This window comes from Orcinus orca, chromosome 2 (assembly GCF_937001465.1).
Source record: "Orcinus orca chromosome 2, mOrcOrc1.1, whole genome shotgun sequence".
NCBI lineage: Eukaryota > Metazoa > Chordata > Mammalia > Artiodactyla > Delphinidae > Orcinus > Orcinus orca.
Window position 1 is genome coordinate 148,487,751 of NC_064560.1, and position 15,424 is coordinate 148,503,174.

Genomic DNA, 15,424 nt, shown 5'->3' on the forward strand with positions numbered 1-15,424 from the left:
AAAAACCATTTACATTATAAAGTAATGCCACAGGGCCTATGTCATTTGGAGGGCTAATATACTTCATGCCAGATAAATAAGAACATTCAAATACTATAGAAAATTTTTCCTTGTCTGTCTTCAAGATGTCCATCTTCAAGAAAACAAGGAAAAGGAAATAAGGATTAGCCATGAAAAGAAGTTTTAAAGAATTTATTTTGAAAGATCTTACTTTGTTAAGTCAATATCTAACAAAACAAAACAAAACACTTTTCTCTTTACCAAATACTTGAGATGCATTGCCTCATTTACTCATCATGGCATTGAGGCGAGTACTGTTATTACTATCCCAATTTTGCAGATGAGCAATATATTATGTGGTGCTTGTTATAGACCAGCAATGTTCTACATGTTTTACACATATTAGCTCATTAATTAGATAACCCCGCTCTATAGATAAGGGAACTGAGGGAGATTACATAATGAAGAACCTGGCAGTCTGACTCCAGACCGCTCTATGGTGTCTCCGAGAGCACTAAGGCTCAAGGCTTTTAAGACATCTGCTCAAGGTCACACAGCTACTAGTGGTAAAAATCAGGATTTGAACTTATATTCTTTCCACTACACCAATCTTTATCAAATTGTGGCTCTTTTAATCACAAATGTCAGAATTATTTAAGTGGCTTGTTAAAAAACCCCTGTCTTCTCCCTCTAGCTCAAAACATCTGGTGCCAAGACTCTGGAATCTGTATTTTCAACAACCATTCTAGAAGCTTTTGATTCGCATTAAAGACAGAGTCCAACTGCATTATAATACACAAAGCAGGTTTCTGTAAGTTTCAAATGAAATATCTAGCACATTAAAAATGATGTCATATTTCATTAATCTTAAGATTCAATTTTTTCAGTTTGACATCTCTGAAATAGGACTGCCTGTTATAACTTATGGTGTCTTACAATCACAGTAAAAATGTGGTTCTTTTTCTTCTTAGTGGTACACAAAATAGTGTTGTTTTAGATTTCATATAGTATGGAGGCTCCCTGGATAATAAAAAGCAAAAGACATTGCTTATTAAACACTCTTCTTTTCAGTCCTGGGTCACTGTGAACAGGTGCCCATATACATGCTGTGAGAGGCAAGGTGATGGAAAGAGGACAGGACGACATCCATCATACCTCAATTCACACCCACCACAGGGAAGTCACCAAACATTTTGGGTTAGAACAGATGAAACAATGTGTGTGAAAACACTTGGAAAATGATAAATCATATTAATGACATGTATGTATGAATGTGTGCATATGCATGGGCTCCAAGTTAGATTATTAGAGAGAGTGAAAACAATTTGAAAATGCTCATTTTCAAACTTGGCATATGTGGAAGGTAACAGATGTCATGATTCTCAACTTTCTCTTCTTCCTTCTCTAAGAATAGCATGCATATCAGTAAAAACTGTTCATTAATTCTTACTGTGTTCTAGGAAATTAAGTGTCTTATGTAGTTTATGTCATTTGAGCCTCCTTGCAATCCTATGAAATACTATATATTATTACCGATGATATTATCCCTATTTTACAGGGGAGGAAACCGAGTTGTTAGGGACATTGAATAAGTTAACTAAAACTAAAATTGTATAATGAAAAAGTGGTGCAGAAAGAGTATGAACAGAGGCAGTCTGAAACAGGAACTCGCCTGCTGAAGTACATCTCAGGAAAATTTACAGAGAAGTAACCTACGTACTGTGAGTCCACATAACCAGGAAGGAGAAAGTGGACAGAGAAGCCATGTTGTAACCATAGTCACTGCAAAGGAAAGAAGAGAAAGCAGGAGGAGCATGTGGTGAATATTTGTATATATATTTATTGTAGTTCCTTTTCAAACTTACTTGATCTAAACATTTTATTTTCATTTTTTAGATTATGACCCTCAACAGAATGCATCTAGTTATGTAATTTTCCTTTTCTCTCCTTTCTACTAGTGTGAACAATCTAGTTTGATCAGTTTCATTTTTAAATGCATCATCCACATCTATTCACACTGTCCCCTCTCTGTGACTTCATTGTTTATGTTTCTGTCCTAGACGCTCTCTCACTCTGTTCTTTGAGCCTTTGCCTGTGTCTGACAGCCTGACATTCCTCTCATTCTATCTCTATTTTATATACTGGATATGTAATCTGGACCTGTCCTCAGGAAAACTGTGAAATGAATGTAGTCTTTGAAATCCTGTACCTCTCGTCTCTGCATGCATCTCCTTCGTGTTCCTTAGCCCCTTCCAGTAGGTCCAGGGTTTACTCAGTCAATTTTGCTAGATATTTGAAGACTGTGAGCTGATAAAATGTTACCCCCAAATATTAGGGACTAATATGTTTTCCTGATGGGAATATTTATAGTTTGAAAGAAGACTAAATGGAGAAAGCAACACCAGGCATGAAGGAATGGACTGCTGAGTGAGGAATCTCACTCCTGCTGTGGGATGTTGATTCAGAATGGATACCCTTCCAGTGCCCTCAGATACTCCTGCACTGTAAAGGCCTTTTGAGCACACATAAAATCCCACTTTTGTATATGATATTGTCAAAAACTAAATGAAAAATAAAAGATGCATGTTTGTTTCATTAAAAAATTGTAACAGTGTACTACTTATTTTTGTAAATTAACTATTAATTATTGTCTATTTGCCACATACTAGCACTGTACCATCTTTTATTTTGGGCTCATTAGCCTGCTGAATTGTGTCAATTTTGGAAATTGAGACATATAATTCAAAGCTGAAACAAAATAAAATAATAAAATTATAGTCATCTCTGTTCAACACTGTTACCAATTTTGAAAATAAATTTCTTTCTCATTATTTTGTCCCATGTGTACAAGTCTAGTTTTTGCACCTAAAATATTACCCAGAACTAAATATCTTTTTTTATAATTGTGTTTTATAATTCAAATTATTATACAACCCTTTAAAATATTTGCATATTAAAATATACTTCGTTTCATGTTTAGTGGATGACTGGATCCCAAAACATATACACTACAACAAACTCTACAAAGGAGCTAAGACTGAATTTAGCTCATGTGATCTCCCTAATGTAAAATTAAGCATAATATTCTATAATTAATACATCTTGGTTAAAAGAAGAGATTCTATGTCATATTATTCTCACGTATAAGGATGGCATCTAACACAAAACAGAATGCAGAATTAGCCTCCTTTTCCTTAGTTTAACCATATAATGATTTTGTTTGCAGAAACATTAACAACATTTGCCCTTTTATTAAGAAATACAATCATTTTCTGTTAAACTAAGAAGTGCCAGAAAATTGTGTTGGAAATGCTTAAACTGATGTTTCATTTTCCTCGACTCCTCATTTTTCTCAGCACATAGATGTTTTCTGTCCGTGAAATGTCATTGATTTTATAACTTAAAGGTGATATTACTGCTTATTTCCTACATTCATTGAATAAGTTCCATTCTAAATGCAGGTCTAAATCATGGATTAATTCAGTAATCATTAATTCAATAATCTCTATAGAAACTATGTAAGTTGGAAGCTCTTAAATTTGTGAAAAGACATTGTCCTTGCCATGGAGGAGGTTACAACTTCAGCTGGGAAGCAGATATGCAGACTACTAAATAATAATTTAATGGAATAGAAGTACTATAGGAATCAAATATGGACAAAGTCCTTAATTTGACTATTAAACAAAACAGCTTATGAAGAATAAACAGTACTTTAATATGCACTTAGGGAGCAGTTAGGGAGTTGATTTCTAAAGATGGTTACTAGGTCTGTTAATGTTAATTGCATCTGTATTTCCAAAATTTCATGGATATATTTAGAGATATAATAACAAAGATGAAGAAAAAACTAAGCTAAATAGGCAGTAGGGAAACAATAATAAGCAAGTTTTAGGATTCCATTTATACTTTGGTTCAGTCAAATCGTTGTCAAGCAGTATTATTTATTTCCCTCAGAAGGCCCACATTTAGCCTACAGTGCCGCTGTGAAATATGTGATTAAAACTTTCATCCTGGAAAACAGCAGTACTGTTAATCTGCAGTCAGTTATTCACATACCATACAGAAGCCCACAGTTACCAAATTGAACCATCATTCTTAAATCACAGTTCATTCAGAAAGATTTTAGTGCCTACTTGTTTAACACAATCTTATAAATGATCCCTCACAAAGGATGTGAAAACCAACACATATCTTTAACGGGCTAATTGTGCTCCACTGCAGTGTTAAGTCTATAAAAGCTTTTTAATAGTGAGAGAAATGATGGCATTTTCATCTTAATTTGAAAATATAATTGCTATTCTAAATATTTTTTTGTTTCTAACTTCAGTGCTTATTGACAGCAGAAATTTCCCCCAAACGCTAACAGAGTATTTAACATTATTTCATTTATTGAAAGAAAATCCAAGGGAAAATAACATACAGCTATCTGCAGAAGGAAAATACCAAAAGGAAAAGTAAGTTAAATCTAAACTTTGAGATCTAAAATGTAACTAATATTCGATATGAATTTAACACAATGTATATTTGATTAAATGTATACATTTAAATATACTGATGTCTCAAGACATAAAAATGATATCCTGGAAATCCAGGACAACGATTAAAAGCCATAAGAAAACAAACTGAAACTAATATGCTAATCCCCATTTCATAAAATTTCCCATAATTTTATTGAAAAATAAGAATACATTTTAGCTCATCTTATGGAAAATTAGTACAATTGAAATTAAATTCAATCAGCTGTAAATATTCCTTTAAGAAAACTATTTCAGTTTCTACCCAGAGTTTAACCCCTGCCCTATTCAAATTTTGAATTCCAATTCCTTAATTCCAATATACTCAATGTAGGTTCATGGTAATGAAATCACCAATCATAATTTATTAAGCTTTATATTAATAATGTCAATAAAGTAGTCCATATACAAATATATGGAAAATTTATCTCTCCCTAACTTTCACTTCTGTTTCCAAACAGACATAAACTTATGATAGATGGATTCTGAACTGGCATATTTCACATTAAAATGTCAAGTTTTTAAGTCTTACTTTTTCTATGTAATAACATATATATTTACTTATAAATATTATGGATACTCAGCAGAGAACTTTTTATACCGGATTTGAAAAGAAGTTCTGATCATTCTGTGGTAGCTTTTCTAAGTAGAAGTAGAAAATGTCAGAGACATTGCTTTTTAAAAATAAGCACTAAGAAAACTAAGTAAGCTAGTTAACCACAAAGGGAACATTGTCGGAAAGGAAATAGCTTGGGATTGAACCCTATGATTTTATTGTTTTCACAGAAAATGCAATAACTCCTCATTGACATCAACTACCCAGTTGCAAGAAGAGTATACCTTCTGCTTTGTTGAGATGCAGACGAAGCAATTAGTAAGAAGTCGTCATCACCCAAGAGGAAAATGAATTCGGAATAAAATTTTTCCAGTTTAAATGTCTGTTGAGAGGCTCTTATCTTTGAAAGGCACATTTAAAAAAAAGTTTTTTGATAAAGAACATGCATTCAATAGAATCCTTTGAAGGCATTCTATCAAACTCAGGTTATGTAGTCTATCAGTATCTCAAATCACTAATCAAAACAACAAAAATAGATCATGAAAAACACCACAGCCAGTTTCATACAGTCTTAAGGATAGAACTAAATTAATTGTTCTTCAAATTACACATTTTGACAGACACGTTTATTATAAAGTCTTTAAAATAAAAATGCATGTTTGGTGAAAAGTTAGTATAGCTGTCATTCATATTTTGTCATATTTTAAAATATAAAAGTAAAGAATGGCATTATTTTTTACCATTTGTAACATGATGTAAATGACCAGCTGGTTTGTAATTCTCATTATTATAATTATCACAATTCATTGCTATGTCAAAGTTGATGCTGTGATGTAGGTGAAATGAAATACCAGTAGTTTAGCCTATTACATGACATTGTGATGCACCATGCATTTTTCAAATCTCTTAAAGAAAATTTAATGGCAGGCCAAACTTCTAACCAACTAAGTGCTATGAATCACATAAAACCAGAAAACATTTTAATCCAGGGATACATGGCATACTGTAATTCATAATAGAACTAAAAAATAGGTAGCAGGAAAAAAAGAAAAAGAAAGAAAGCAGGGCTAGGTATGTATATAATGCATGTAAGAGAAGACTCAGATTTTTAAAAAGCACAAAATAAAAGTTATGTTATTTTTAAATAATGTGTATTCAATGGGTATTTAATATAATCCTACAAATACGAAGGGGCTATTATTACTACTGAAAAGTAATAACATTGGGCATGATTTGACACTTCTGGTAACATTGGTGAATTTCAGTACCTAAGATGCCATGTTTTTAGGATGCACTATTATTTTATATATCACTACACAGAAATGCTGCTAATTATAATTAAAATAGCCTGATTGCAGAGATGTTAAAATGTGGAGAAACAATCATCTCTGAACTGATGAAAAAAAGTAATGCTTCTAATTAATTGGGATCAACTACTGGCAGTAGGAGATTACACGATATAATCTTTCTCCCAGGAAATTAAAAGCTCCATTGCCTAATGCCTTCCTACGAAAGAACAACAACAACAAAATATTGCCATCAATTACACTTAAAATATGCTATCAAAAAGGAAAAGGAAGAATACATTGGAGATTTCAACTCATATACAAAAAAGTATTAGGAAATGGAAGGCAGTTGGTAAACATGTAAGCGCTTTAAAGTTGTCATTATTATAACTAATATTAAAGAAGGGAATACTTAATTTACATTTCCCATATGCTGACCGTTAAAAAATTTTTGCATTTTTATCCATTGCCTTTCAATTACAGCAACCAAACATTTGCTCTGGAGTGAAAAACATTGATTCTAAGTTTGTTCGTTTATATAAGTGATCCAGAACCCATTTAAGTTATATATTTTAACTTATTACCATATCAATAAAGTTGATTGCTTTGCAGTTCTTCTGATTTACCCCTTTGTTCTTGGTACTCATCTGCAATTTCTCAAACATTTAATCAAAATTACTTTTTGAAGTACCAGCCGGTTCTCATGAACTTCTGAAGCCTTGTGTATTCTTACTGTGTGAAAGGTTATGGAAAGACTTTAGTATTTTATGAATGTTTAGTAGTAGAACTGAATCTTTTGCTTACAGCAGTTTCTTTGTGCAGGGTTACTTAGGAGAAAAGACTTGATTATTTTCCTGGAAAGGACACATGTATATCCAAATATTCTGAATGTAGATTTTTTTTTGTTTTTTGCAAAAGCCTCACTCAAAGATCAGCGAAAGAAGGCGGCAATGAGTTAAGCCTCTCTTTTGATCTAGAACATTTTCATTGATATTATCAGAAATGAGTACGCAGAAAATCAGTTTCAAAATATGATCCGCTAATATGGGATAGTGGAGAGAAGTGGTTAGTTGCCACATAAAATGGAAGTCAAGGTGAAGGGAGATTTAGTAAATATTAAGCTAAGTGCCTTGAATATTTTTACTTTAATCTCTTTGGTTTGATAAAATAGATGGGTGACTATAATTTTGAAATTCTTTCAATATGCCTGATTTGTTCCAGTATGTTATAAAATTCATTTCTTTATTCTGCTTAATTTAAAGAACATGGCTTAGCTCAATTCTACCATTACCTGGATATTCAGACTGGTTCCCTCTTTAACTATGAAAATACACATTAAATTCCAAGTTCATATTTGTTTCATATTTCACTTTCAAAAGTTTGACTTTTTTTACAACTATTACAAATAAGGGAGAGTGCATCAGAGATTTCCTATCAAAATTTCTTCCTGCAGACATTAAAGTATACGAAACACTGAAGATTTATCCCATGGAGACATAACCAATAAATTGTATAACTAGTCTCATTTTGGTGATAAGTGAACATCGTTCAACAAACACACATACTGCTTTTCATACCTTACCTGGAAAGAGGCTTTATTGAACATAGCTGTAAAATTATCTTTTAAGTTGGATTACTGAATTTGCACAAACATTTCTACAGAATTATTTTTTTAAAAAAATCAAGCTTTGTCATTTTTCCACTACATTTTGTTGTGCTTTTTATATTAATATTTGCAAATGTTATAATTTAATACTTATATCCCAATTACTTGCATAATCAGTTTTTTTTTAATCCTGGGGTGTTGAAAGAACATATAATAATAATAATATTCTTCTTTAGACAAAAGTCTTTTTAAATGAAGTTAAAAGCTGAGATAATTTAAGGAAAAAGGTCTTCAAATTTTCATAACCAACAGGTTTAAGTGAAATTTACAATGCATTGGAAAACTGGCTGGTTAAAGGTATGATTTGTCCTCAGGTAGCTCAAAATCATTTTTACAGGTTTTTGTTTTTTTGTAAAAGTGTTTTTTAATCTTGGTAAAATAATAAAATAATATTTCACAATTTTCACAGAGTCTGACTAAAGGGCAGAGGCATATTACCCTCAGTGTCTAGAATAAAGCCAGATTTTTTCAGGCCCAGTTCCACTGTAGAGTTTGTATGTACTGCAATCACAAACATTTTCTTGTTCCCTCTAAAGCTAGGGCCAATTTCATTTCAAATGGAGGTTAGAGTAAAAAACCACTCCTGTTTTACCACCTTCTGCGCTAAGTATTATCTTAACAACCTTTTGCTCTGGTTGACCCATTTAATAACCTGGAAGAAAAAAGTGTTGCTCCCATGTCTGGTCTCAATGGAAGTTATTTTCTAATGGACAATAAGCCGAAAGGCCATGGCTGTCTAGGAGGTCAAACAACAAATATCTTGTCTGCATGGGCTTACGCAGCAGCTTCGGTCCTTTCTTCTTCAGAAGCGGCTTTGTTGTCTTGCCTGTAATTTGCACATTTAGGCTCTGTAGTTTGTTTATAAAACAGTTTTACACAAACCACTCTTAGCAGTGCAAACTTCTGAGTTGAAAATTATTCAGGCTTGTTTCATTGAAGGCACTTGGTTTCCATGGCAATTTATAAAAGATGATGGTTTGGTTTCTTCGTTGGAACAGATGACTTAGTTTGGGTGTTCAAGTGGCCGCAAGCAAACTCCGATAAGCCTGTGTAATATGTAAGCCCAGGTTTACCATCCTGGATAGTAGTGCATGCAAAAAGAGACAGCATACAGTTATCTAGCTTAGCCATGGGAGGAAAACAATAATAATAAAGGTGGGATGGGGATAAGGTGGGGAGGAAGAAGAATGTTGTAAATAATTCTGAGTTCAGGTTATTTTCAAGGAATGGTAACAACCAAAGGTAAAAGGGCCTACATTTATTTAATTCTCTATGCAAAACCTTCTCAAAAGGAAAATAAATGCCAGCTCTTCACGTACCCTGTTTACAGTGAGGTTTTTGTTGGCAGGCCATTAGGTTTCCATGGTAACAAGCAAACTATTCATTTGAAACAAAACCAGCCATGACTTTGTGCTTTGACAAGGATTTCTATAGCTTTTTTTTTTTTTTTTTTTTTTCCGAGTTCAACCAGATGACCAGATGACGCTGTAATCTTTTTAGCCACAAAAGCACCTGAAGGTCTCTTCTCTACTCAGGTCAAGATTTTCTTTTATTTGTAGTGCGGAATAAGTTATATTTCCATGATGTCTTTTTATCCCCAGTGCTTAAAAAATTTGTTTTTATTATTTTATTTTGAGTCAGTAGTCAGTGGAGGAATCTTTGGTAGTTTGTTTTTTCAATGTCCATTTACAAAGACTCTTTCTTCATGCCAGTGCCTGGTGAATCTTTTATAGCCTCTGCCAGGGTAAGGTCACCTTCGAGGACTTAAGATAGAGATGAGGACGATAACCGGAAAAAGCCATATATGTACTAAAATTCCAACAGCACCATCAACGGAATCTAAAGACAAGGGAAGTAAATGCCAAGAAATCATTAAAAAGGAGAGTAAGTATTCCATGTAGCTACCAATACAACTTTGGTGAACAAATAAAACAATTTTAGTATATGGAAGATATTTTTGGAAAACACTTGTTTTTTGGTTTATTTATCAGCTTCACTTCCAAGACAAGTGAAAAGGAAAATAACTTGAATATATGGTGAGGCATTTGATAAAATTAAAATATTTTCAGATTTTAAATTGATATGCTATGCTACGAAAACCTGTTCAGAAGATATTTATGTGAGTCTATGGCTGAGCTCAACCTCAGAGTTCTGCTAGCCACATGAAGGCATGCACACATAGAAAATTCTCAAAAATCTAAAAGTTCAGCTTCATTTTTTTTTTTTAAGCTTTCAGAAATGTTTAAGCTTAAAGACCACTGAAAGAAAAACTACCCTTTATGAAAACCTGGTAGGGATTGTTATGGGTAGAGAAATTAACTACTGCAAACAGTGGATTATACATATCAGGATCAGTCTATTATCTATAAATTGGGTAAATAATTTTCTCCTTAGTGTAATTTTTAAAAGTGCTATGAAGTCCATTCTAACTAAAAAATCTCTTTCACCAATCTGCCTTGAGATTCCTACTGTAGCTGGTATTTCGAGTAAAATTCATGTACAGATGATACCTCTTAGAATGTATAGCTTACCTAGGAGGACTAACATAGGCAAACCCAATAATTCATTAACCTACCTTAAGTTACAAAATGGCTCTCACCTAGGAGTGAGCTGGGTTTTGAAAATAAGAGACAAACAATCTCAGCTTTTGATAGTGTGGCCATAGTACTACATTTACTACCGGAGAGGGGTTGGAAGCCTGAGCAGTTTAGGAAGAGGCCTTTGGCCTCCAAGCTGGTTTGTACTTAGAATTTAACATTAATTTAATATTCCACAAACACTATTCATCAAAATGAACTTAATAAGTTATAGTTAAAGAGATACAAATGTAGCAGAGTATTTTCTCATACCAAAGAAAATATTTTTGTTCAATTAGAATTGTTTCCTCTGATTTACAGAGGCTAAATAAAAATACCTCCAATAAGTATAGATATATCTTACTTGAAATAGTCACACTTTTTCCTGGATTTAGTAGTTTAAGAGAAGAAAACTGATTATGAAAAATGTTCTACTGTATAACAATAAAGTGCCTATGGGTTTTCATAGTCATTTCACTGTGGCTACATTTCTGCTTTCTCCTTTTTGGGGAGTAAATTATGTTCTCTTGCTTTCCTCATTTGGAAAGTTTAATTCTATTTATACTAATTTTCAGTGATTTAATTATCAAAATGTAAGATTTCTTTATCAGATGGTAACTATCTTCAGCTAATATAGTGTATGTTACTATCACTGATTCATGTTGTGAAATTCAAAAGAAATCCCTTTTTCCTCTGAGAAGAATGCTTGCTTTTCTGTGCATTTGACAAACCTACTTCATTTGGATATAGCTGCTGGTTTTCTAAAGAAAAATTAGCCAGACACAGGGAGAAACTTTTACTAAAATTGTTACTTGAAATGCTAAGTGTAATGACAAGAAGGTGAAAACTATGAGCAAAATGGCTCATTGTTATGTACAATCTTAGTTTTTGTCTCCTAACAATGTTTAAAAATGTCAGTTCGTATGAGCAATCACTGGGTAGTTGTACAATGTTGACTTTCAACATCCAGACTGATATAATTTCTCACTAACTATACTCAATTAACAAAGACCCTGATTTGCTATAGACTTATACAAAGTGGATTTTCATGCTCTTTTTGTAAGTGCTAAATAATTGAGTTATTTGTGTGTATTTAGTTTGATTGATACCTCTTTAAATGACCACAAAATTAAAGATTCTAGGTGGCCCTATGAAAATCCTTCAACTAAGAGGAATTTTTCATAAGTATAATTTTAGATTTCTCACCTTCACATGAATAATACAATGAGGATTTTAAGAAACAGCCCAACACATAATTCTGATGCTTTTTTGCATTATTTATAATTTTTTATTTATAGCTCTTTTACTGAAAATGGATTTTTGGTGAAAAACATACAATTTGAAGATATCATTATACCATAATATTCAAACCAGAATAAAAAGTGAAACCAAATTACTAAACAAGATTGTGATGCAGGTATAAGGAGATTAATTATACCAGCAAAGAATTAGGCTGCTCCATTACTTAATATACATACTAAGACACTTCACAATATTGAATCTGTTAAAATGGTTGGCAAAAGTTAGACCTACAAAATACATTCATAAACTCGGAGGAATAAAAACAGCCATGGCTATATAAATGTGTGCTGAGTATATAGATTAGCCAAATATTTCAATAAAAGTGAAAAAAATCCTCTGAAATTAATAATATAAATTAAGAATATTTTAAAATCTTAATTAAAAACCAAAGTGTGCTTGCCTTACATAGACCTAAATCAAAATTACTTTTATTTTAGGTCAAATAGCTGAGTTCAAATGCCTACCATCAGATTTAATACTTTGATTTTAAAATATAATTAAAATTTTAGGGTCTCATGCATAGGAAATTTTTAAATAAACTAAAAATAAATTAGTTTTAACAATTAGACCTCATTAGTTTAATTGTCATTACGTTACTTTAACATCACACCAACTGATCCAAGAAGAGACACTTACTCTTAGTCGTTAAGTCTTGTTTTGCACATTCTCCTTCTGCAATTGATACATCATCAATGGCAATGTCACCTTCTATGCCAGGACCTCGAATACCTTCAAAAATGAGCTACAAATATGAATAAAACAAACCTAAATGCAGGGCTTTGATTTGCAGATGAATTTTTATTGAGAAATCGAGGAGACAAACCTAAAATTGACAACAATCCTGGCATCATTTATTATTGATGGTCTTCAGAATTCTTACTTGCAAAAAACATAAACTTTCTCAACAAAACCAATAAGATTTTCCTTGTATAGCATAGTTTTCCATATGACAAGCTCTGTGTCAATTTTAAAACAAAACTAAACTTAATTGAATAACAGAATAAAAGCAGCTACTATTACAAATCGTATCACTTTTTGTTTTCAGAGGTAAAGAAAAGTTTTTCTCTGAAATATTTCTCTGAAATAGATTCCCTCCAATGTTTTCTAAACATATCCCATAACACTGGTTTTCTAGAAATATTTTATGGATGAATGAGTTCCGGGTTCACTGCGACAGTATTATGTTTAATGAAGCACAGAGCAAGGGTTTACCATCTCTGTAAAACTGTTTGATCTCTTGCAAATACAGTGAATAAATTCATCATATTCCCCATATGCTTTGTTTCTAAACCCTTGAAGATATTTATGGGTTTACTTATGTTGAGTGTTTAGCGGCAGACCTTTGAATTTCCAGTATCTAGAACAGTGGTTGGCACTGAGGTAAGACATTAGTGTTGAAAGAATAGATGAATGAAATAAGTCTCCATTTATTACTAAATTCTAGATACAAGGTCAATATAAGGACAATTAGCAAGTTGTTTTTTTTTTTTTTTAAAGAAGATGTTGGGGGTAGGAGTTTATTAATTAATTAATTTATTTTTGCTGTGTTGGGTCTTCGTTTCTGTGCGAGGGCTTTCTCTAGTTGTGGCAAGCGGGGGCCACTCTTCATCGCGGTGTGCGGGCCTCTCACTATCGCGGCCTCTCTTGTTGCAGAGCACAGGCTCCAGACGCGCAAGCTCAGTAGTTGTGGCTCACGGCCCTAGTTGCTCCGCGGCATGTGGGATCCTCCCAGACCAGGGCTCGAACCCGTGTCCCCTGCATTATCAGGCAGATTCTCAACCACTGCGCCACCAAGGAAGCCCCAATTAGCAAATTTTTATTTCATTTTTATAGAAATAAGAGTCTTCTAAAATTTTGTCTTATCTCACAATTACTCCTTGCTTCCAGTAAAACCTTTTAATTCTTTTGATACTAAAAAATAACCTATGCATGTAGTGATTATATTCCCAGAAAAATTTCTACATACCAAAATGAAATACTTACTTTGTTTTTTCCGAAGAAAAATTAGCCTAATAACTGTTTTCAACATCAAACTAATGTGTGCATTTTAATACAATTTCTAGTCTATTTCATTGCAACAAATTGGAGTAAAAGTCTGTTTTTATCAATGCCAAAATTTTTGTTTTTCAAAGTATCTTAATATGACTCCTTAAAGGCAAATTTGTGATGAATTTAAGAGAACTTACACTACTTTTGTGAAGGCTACCATTGTTCTCTGATATGCTGTCATAATTTTATCAATCGAAATCTCTAAGTAGGAGAGTAGAGGCATTAGTTACCACCTTTTGTATTGAGTCCTTTCCCCCACTTAAATATGGTCTATAAGAATAATTTTCATGATAGGAAAAAATTTGATAAGAGAAAAAGATTTGGGAAGTTTTTATTATTATATTATTATTATATTTAATTTGTGTAGAGCGGGTTTCCTGCTTACCTATGTTGAGATAAGTATGTTAATAAAGAGTGTCCAAAAACATTTCTTTGAAAGGCATCCAATTTGTCTTGTCACTGAAGCCAAAATAAAATGGCAAACCAGAGTTAAAATATTTAGAACTAAATTGGCAGTATATGAATTCTCCATCCTCAGATGGAATCAGGAATGAAGCATTAATTTGGCTGCCTGGAAATAATAACTTGCATTTGACTTAGGGTGGTGTTTTGGAAGGTATCTGGGTAGTGGCTACACAGCCCTCAGAGGACTATTTAAATTGCAAGAGAGAAGATTAAAAAAAAAAAATGAATGGTATAAAAATTCAAGAGCACTGAATTTGGAAAAGAAGTCATTTTAATGGCTGCAGAATAGTCCATGTCATGGATGCAACAAAATTTATGTAACCAGCATGTATTGTTATTGTTAGACATTAAAATTATTTTCAGTTATTCTGAACAAGGCTGAGATGAACAAGGCTGAATTTCATATGATTATTACACACAATTATTATATGGTTCTTTAGGGTCATTATAAATTGCCCCTATCAGCAGTCTATCTGTGAGAAGGCATCGCCTTTTTCCTAACCATGGGTTTTTAAGTATTTGGGTATTTTTTTCCTTTTTTTGACATGTGCTGCTTACCTGGTAAAGAATCAATGTTAAGAGTAAATCAATAGTATTCCCACCCCCTTCTTAGTTTCAGTCATGTGATGCTGAGTCTTCTCCCCTGAAGATAACAACATGAATGGAATGTTATCTTGGAGAAAGTCAGAACTCAAAGATTCATGCTATAAGAGTCTGATTCCACAAAATCAAATATTTTCCACCATGCCCCCAAGACTAATACTTTACTTAATGAAAGTGGAGGGCTGTCATCACAAATTTTTCTTTTACGCAGTTCTTTTAAAGGACTGAATGGAAGAAAATGTAGATTTCTCCCTCCCAGTCAAGTTTAATTCTGGAGGGAAGCAGGAATAAGAATGTATTAGTCAGAAAAATTTGGTATGGTGAAGAGGAAACCTCTTCAAGCACCAAGAGTTTTAATTTTAAGAGGTGGAGTAGAAAGAGAAAGGGAGTAAACACTGCTTGTAGAA

The 15,424-nt window shown here is 32.8% G+C and overlaps 1 protein-coding gene and 1 long non-coding RNA gene across 2 annotated transcripts in view; one reads left to right on the forward strand and one right to left on the reverse strand.

Annotated features, from left to right (window-relative positions):
- Window positions 1-15,424, forward strand: part of LOC125963682 (uncharacterized) — a 159,294-nt gene that overhangs the window by 76,075 nt on the left and 67,795 nt on the right. The gene's annotated exons all lie outside the window — the stretch shown is intronic.
- Window positions 7,931-15,424, reverse strand: part of MDGA2 (MAM domain containing glycosylphosphatidylinositol anchor 2) — an 830,741-nt gene continuing 823,247 nt past the window's right edge. The window contains exons 16-17 of the mRNA XM_004270015.4: window positions 12,537-12,642; window positions 7,931-9,861 (exon numbers count right to left, since the gene is read on the reverse strand). Of these exons, the coding sequence (XP_004270063.2) occupies window positions 9,773-9,861; window positions 12,537-12,642 (195 nt within the window). The 3' untranslated portion in view covers window positions 7,931-9,772. The remainder of the gene's footprint in view (window positions 9,862-12,536; window positions 12,643-15,424) is intronic.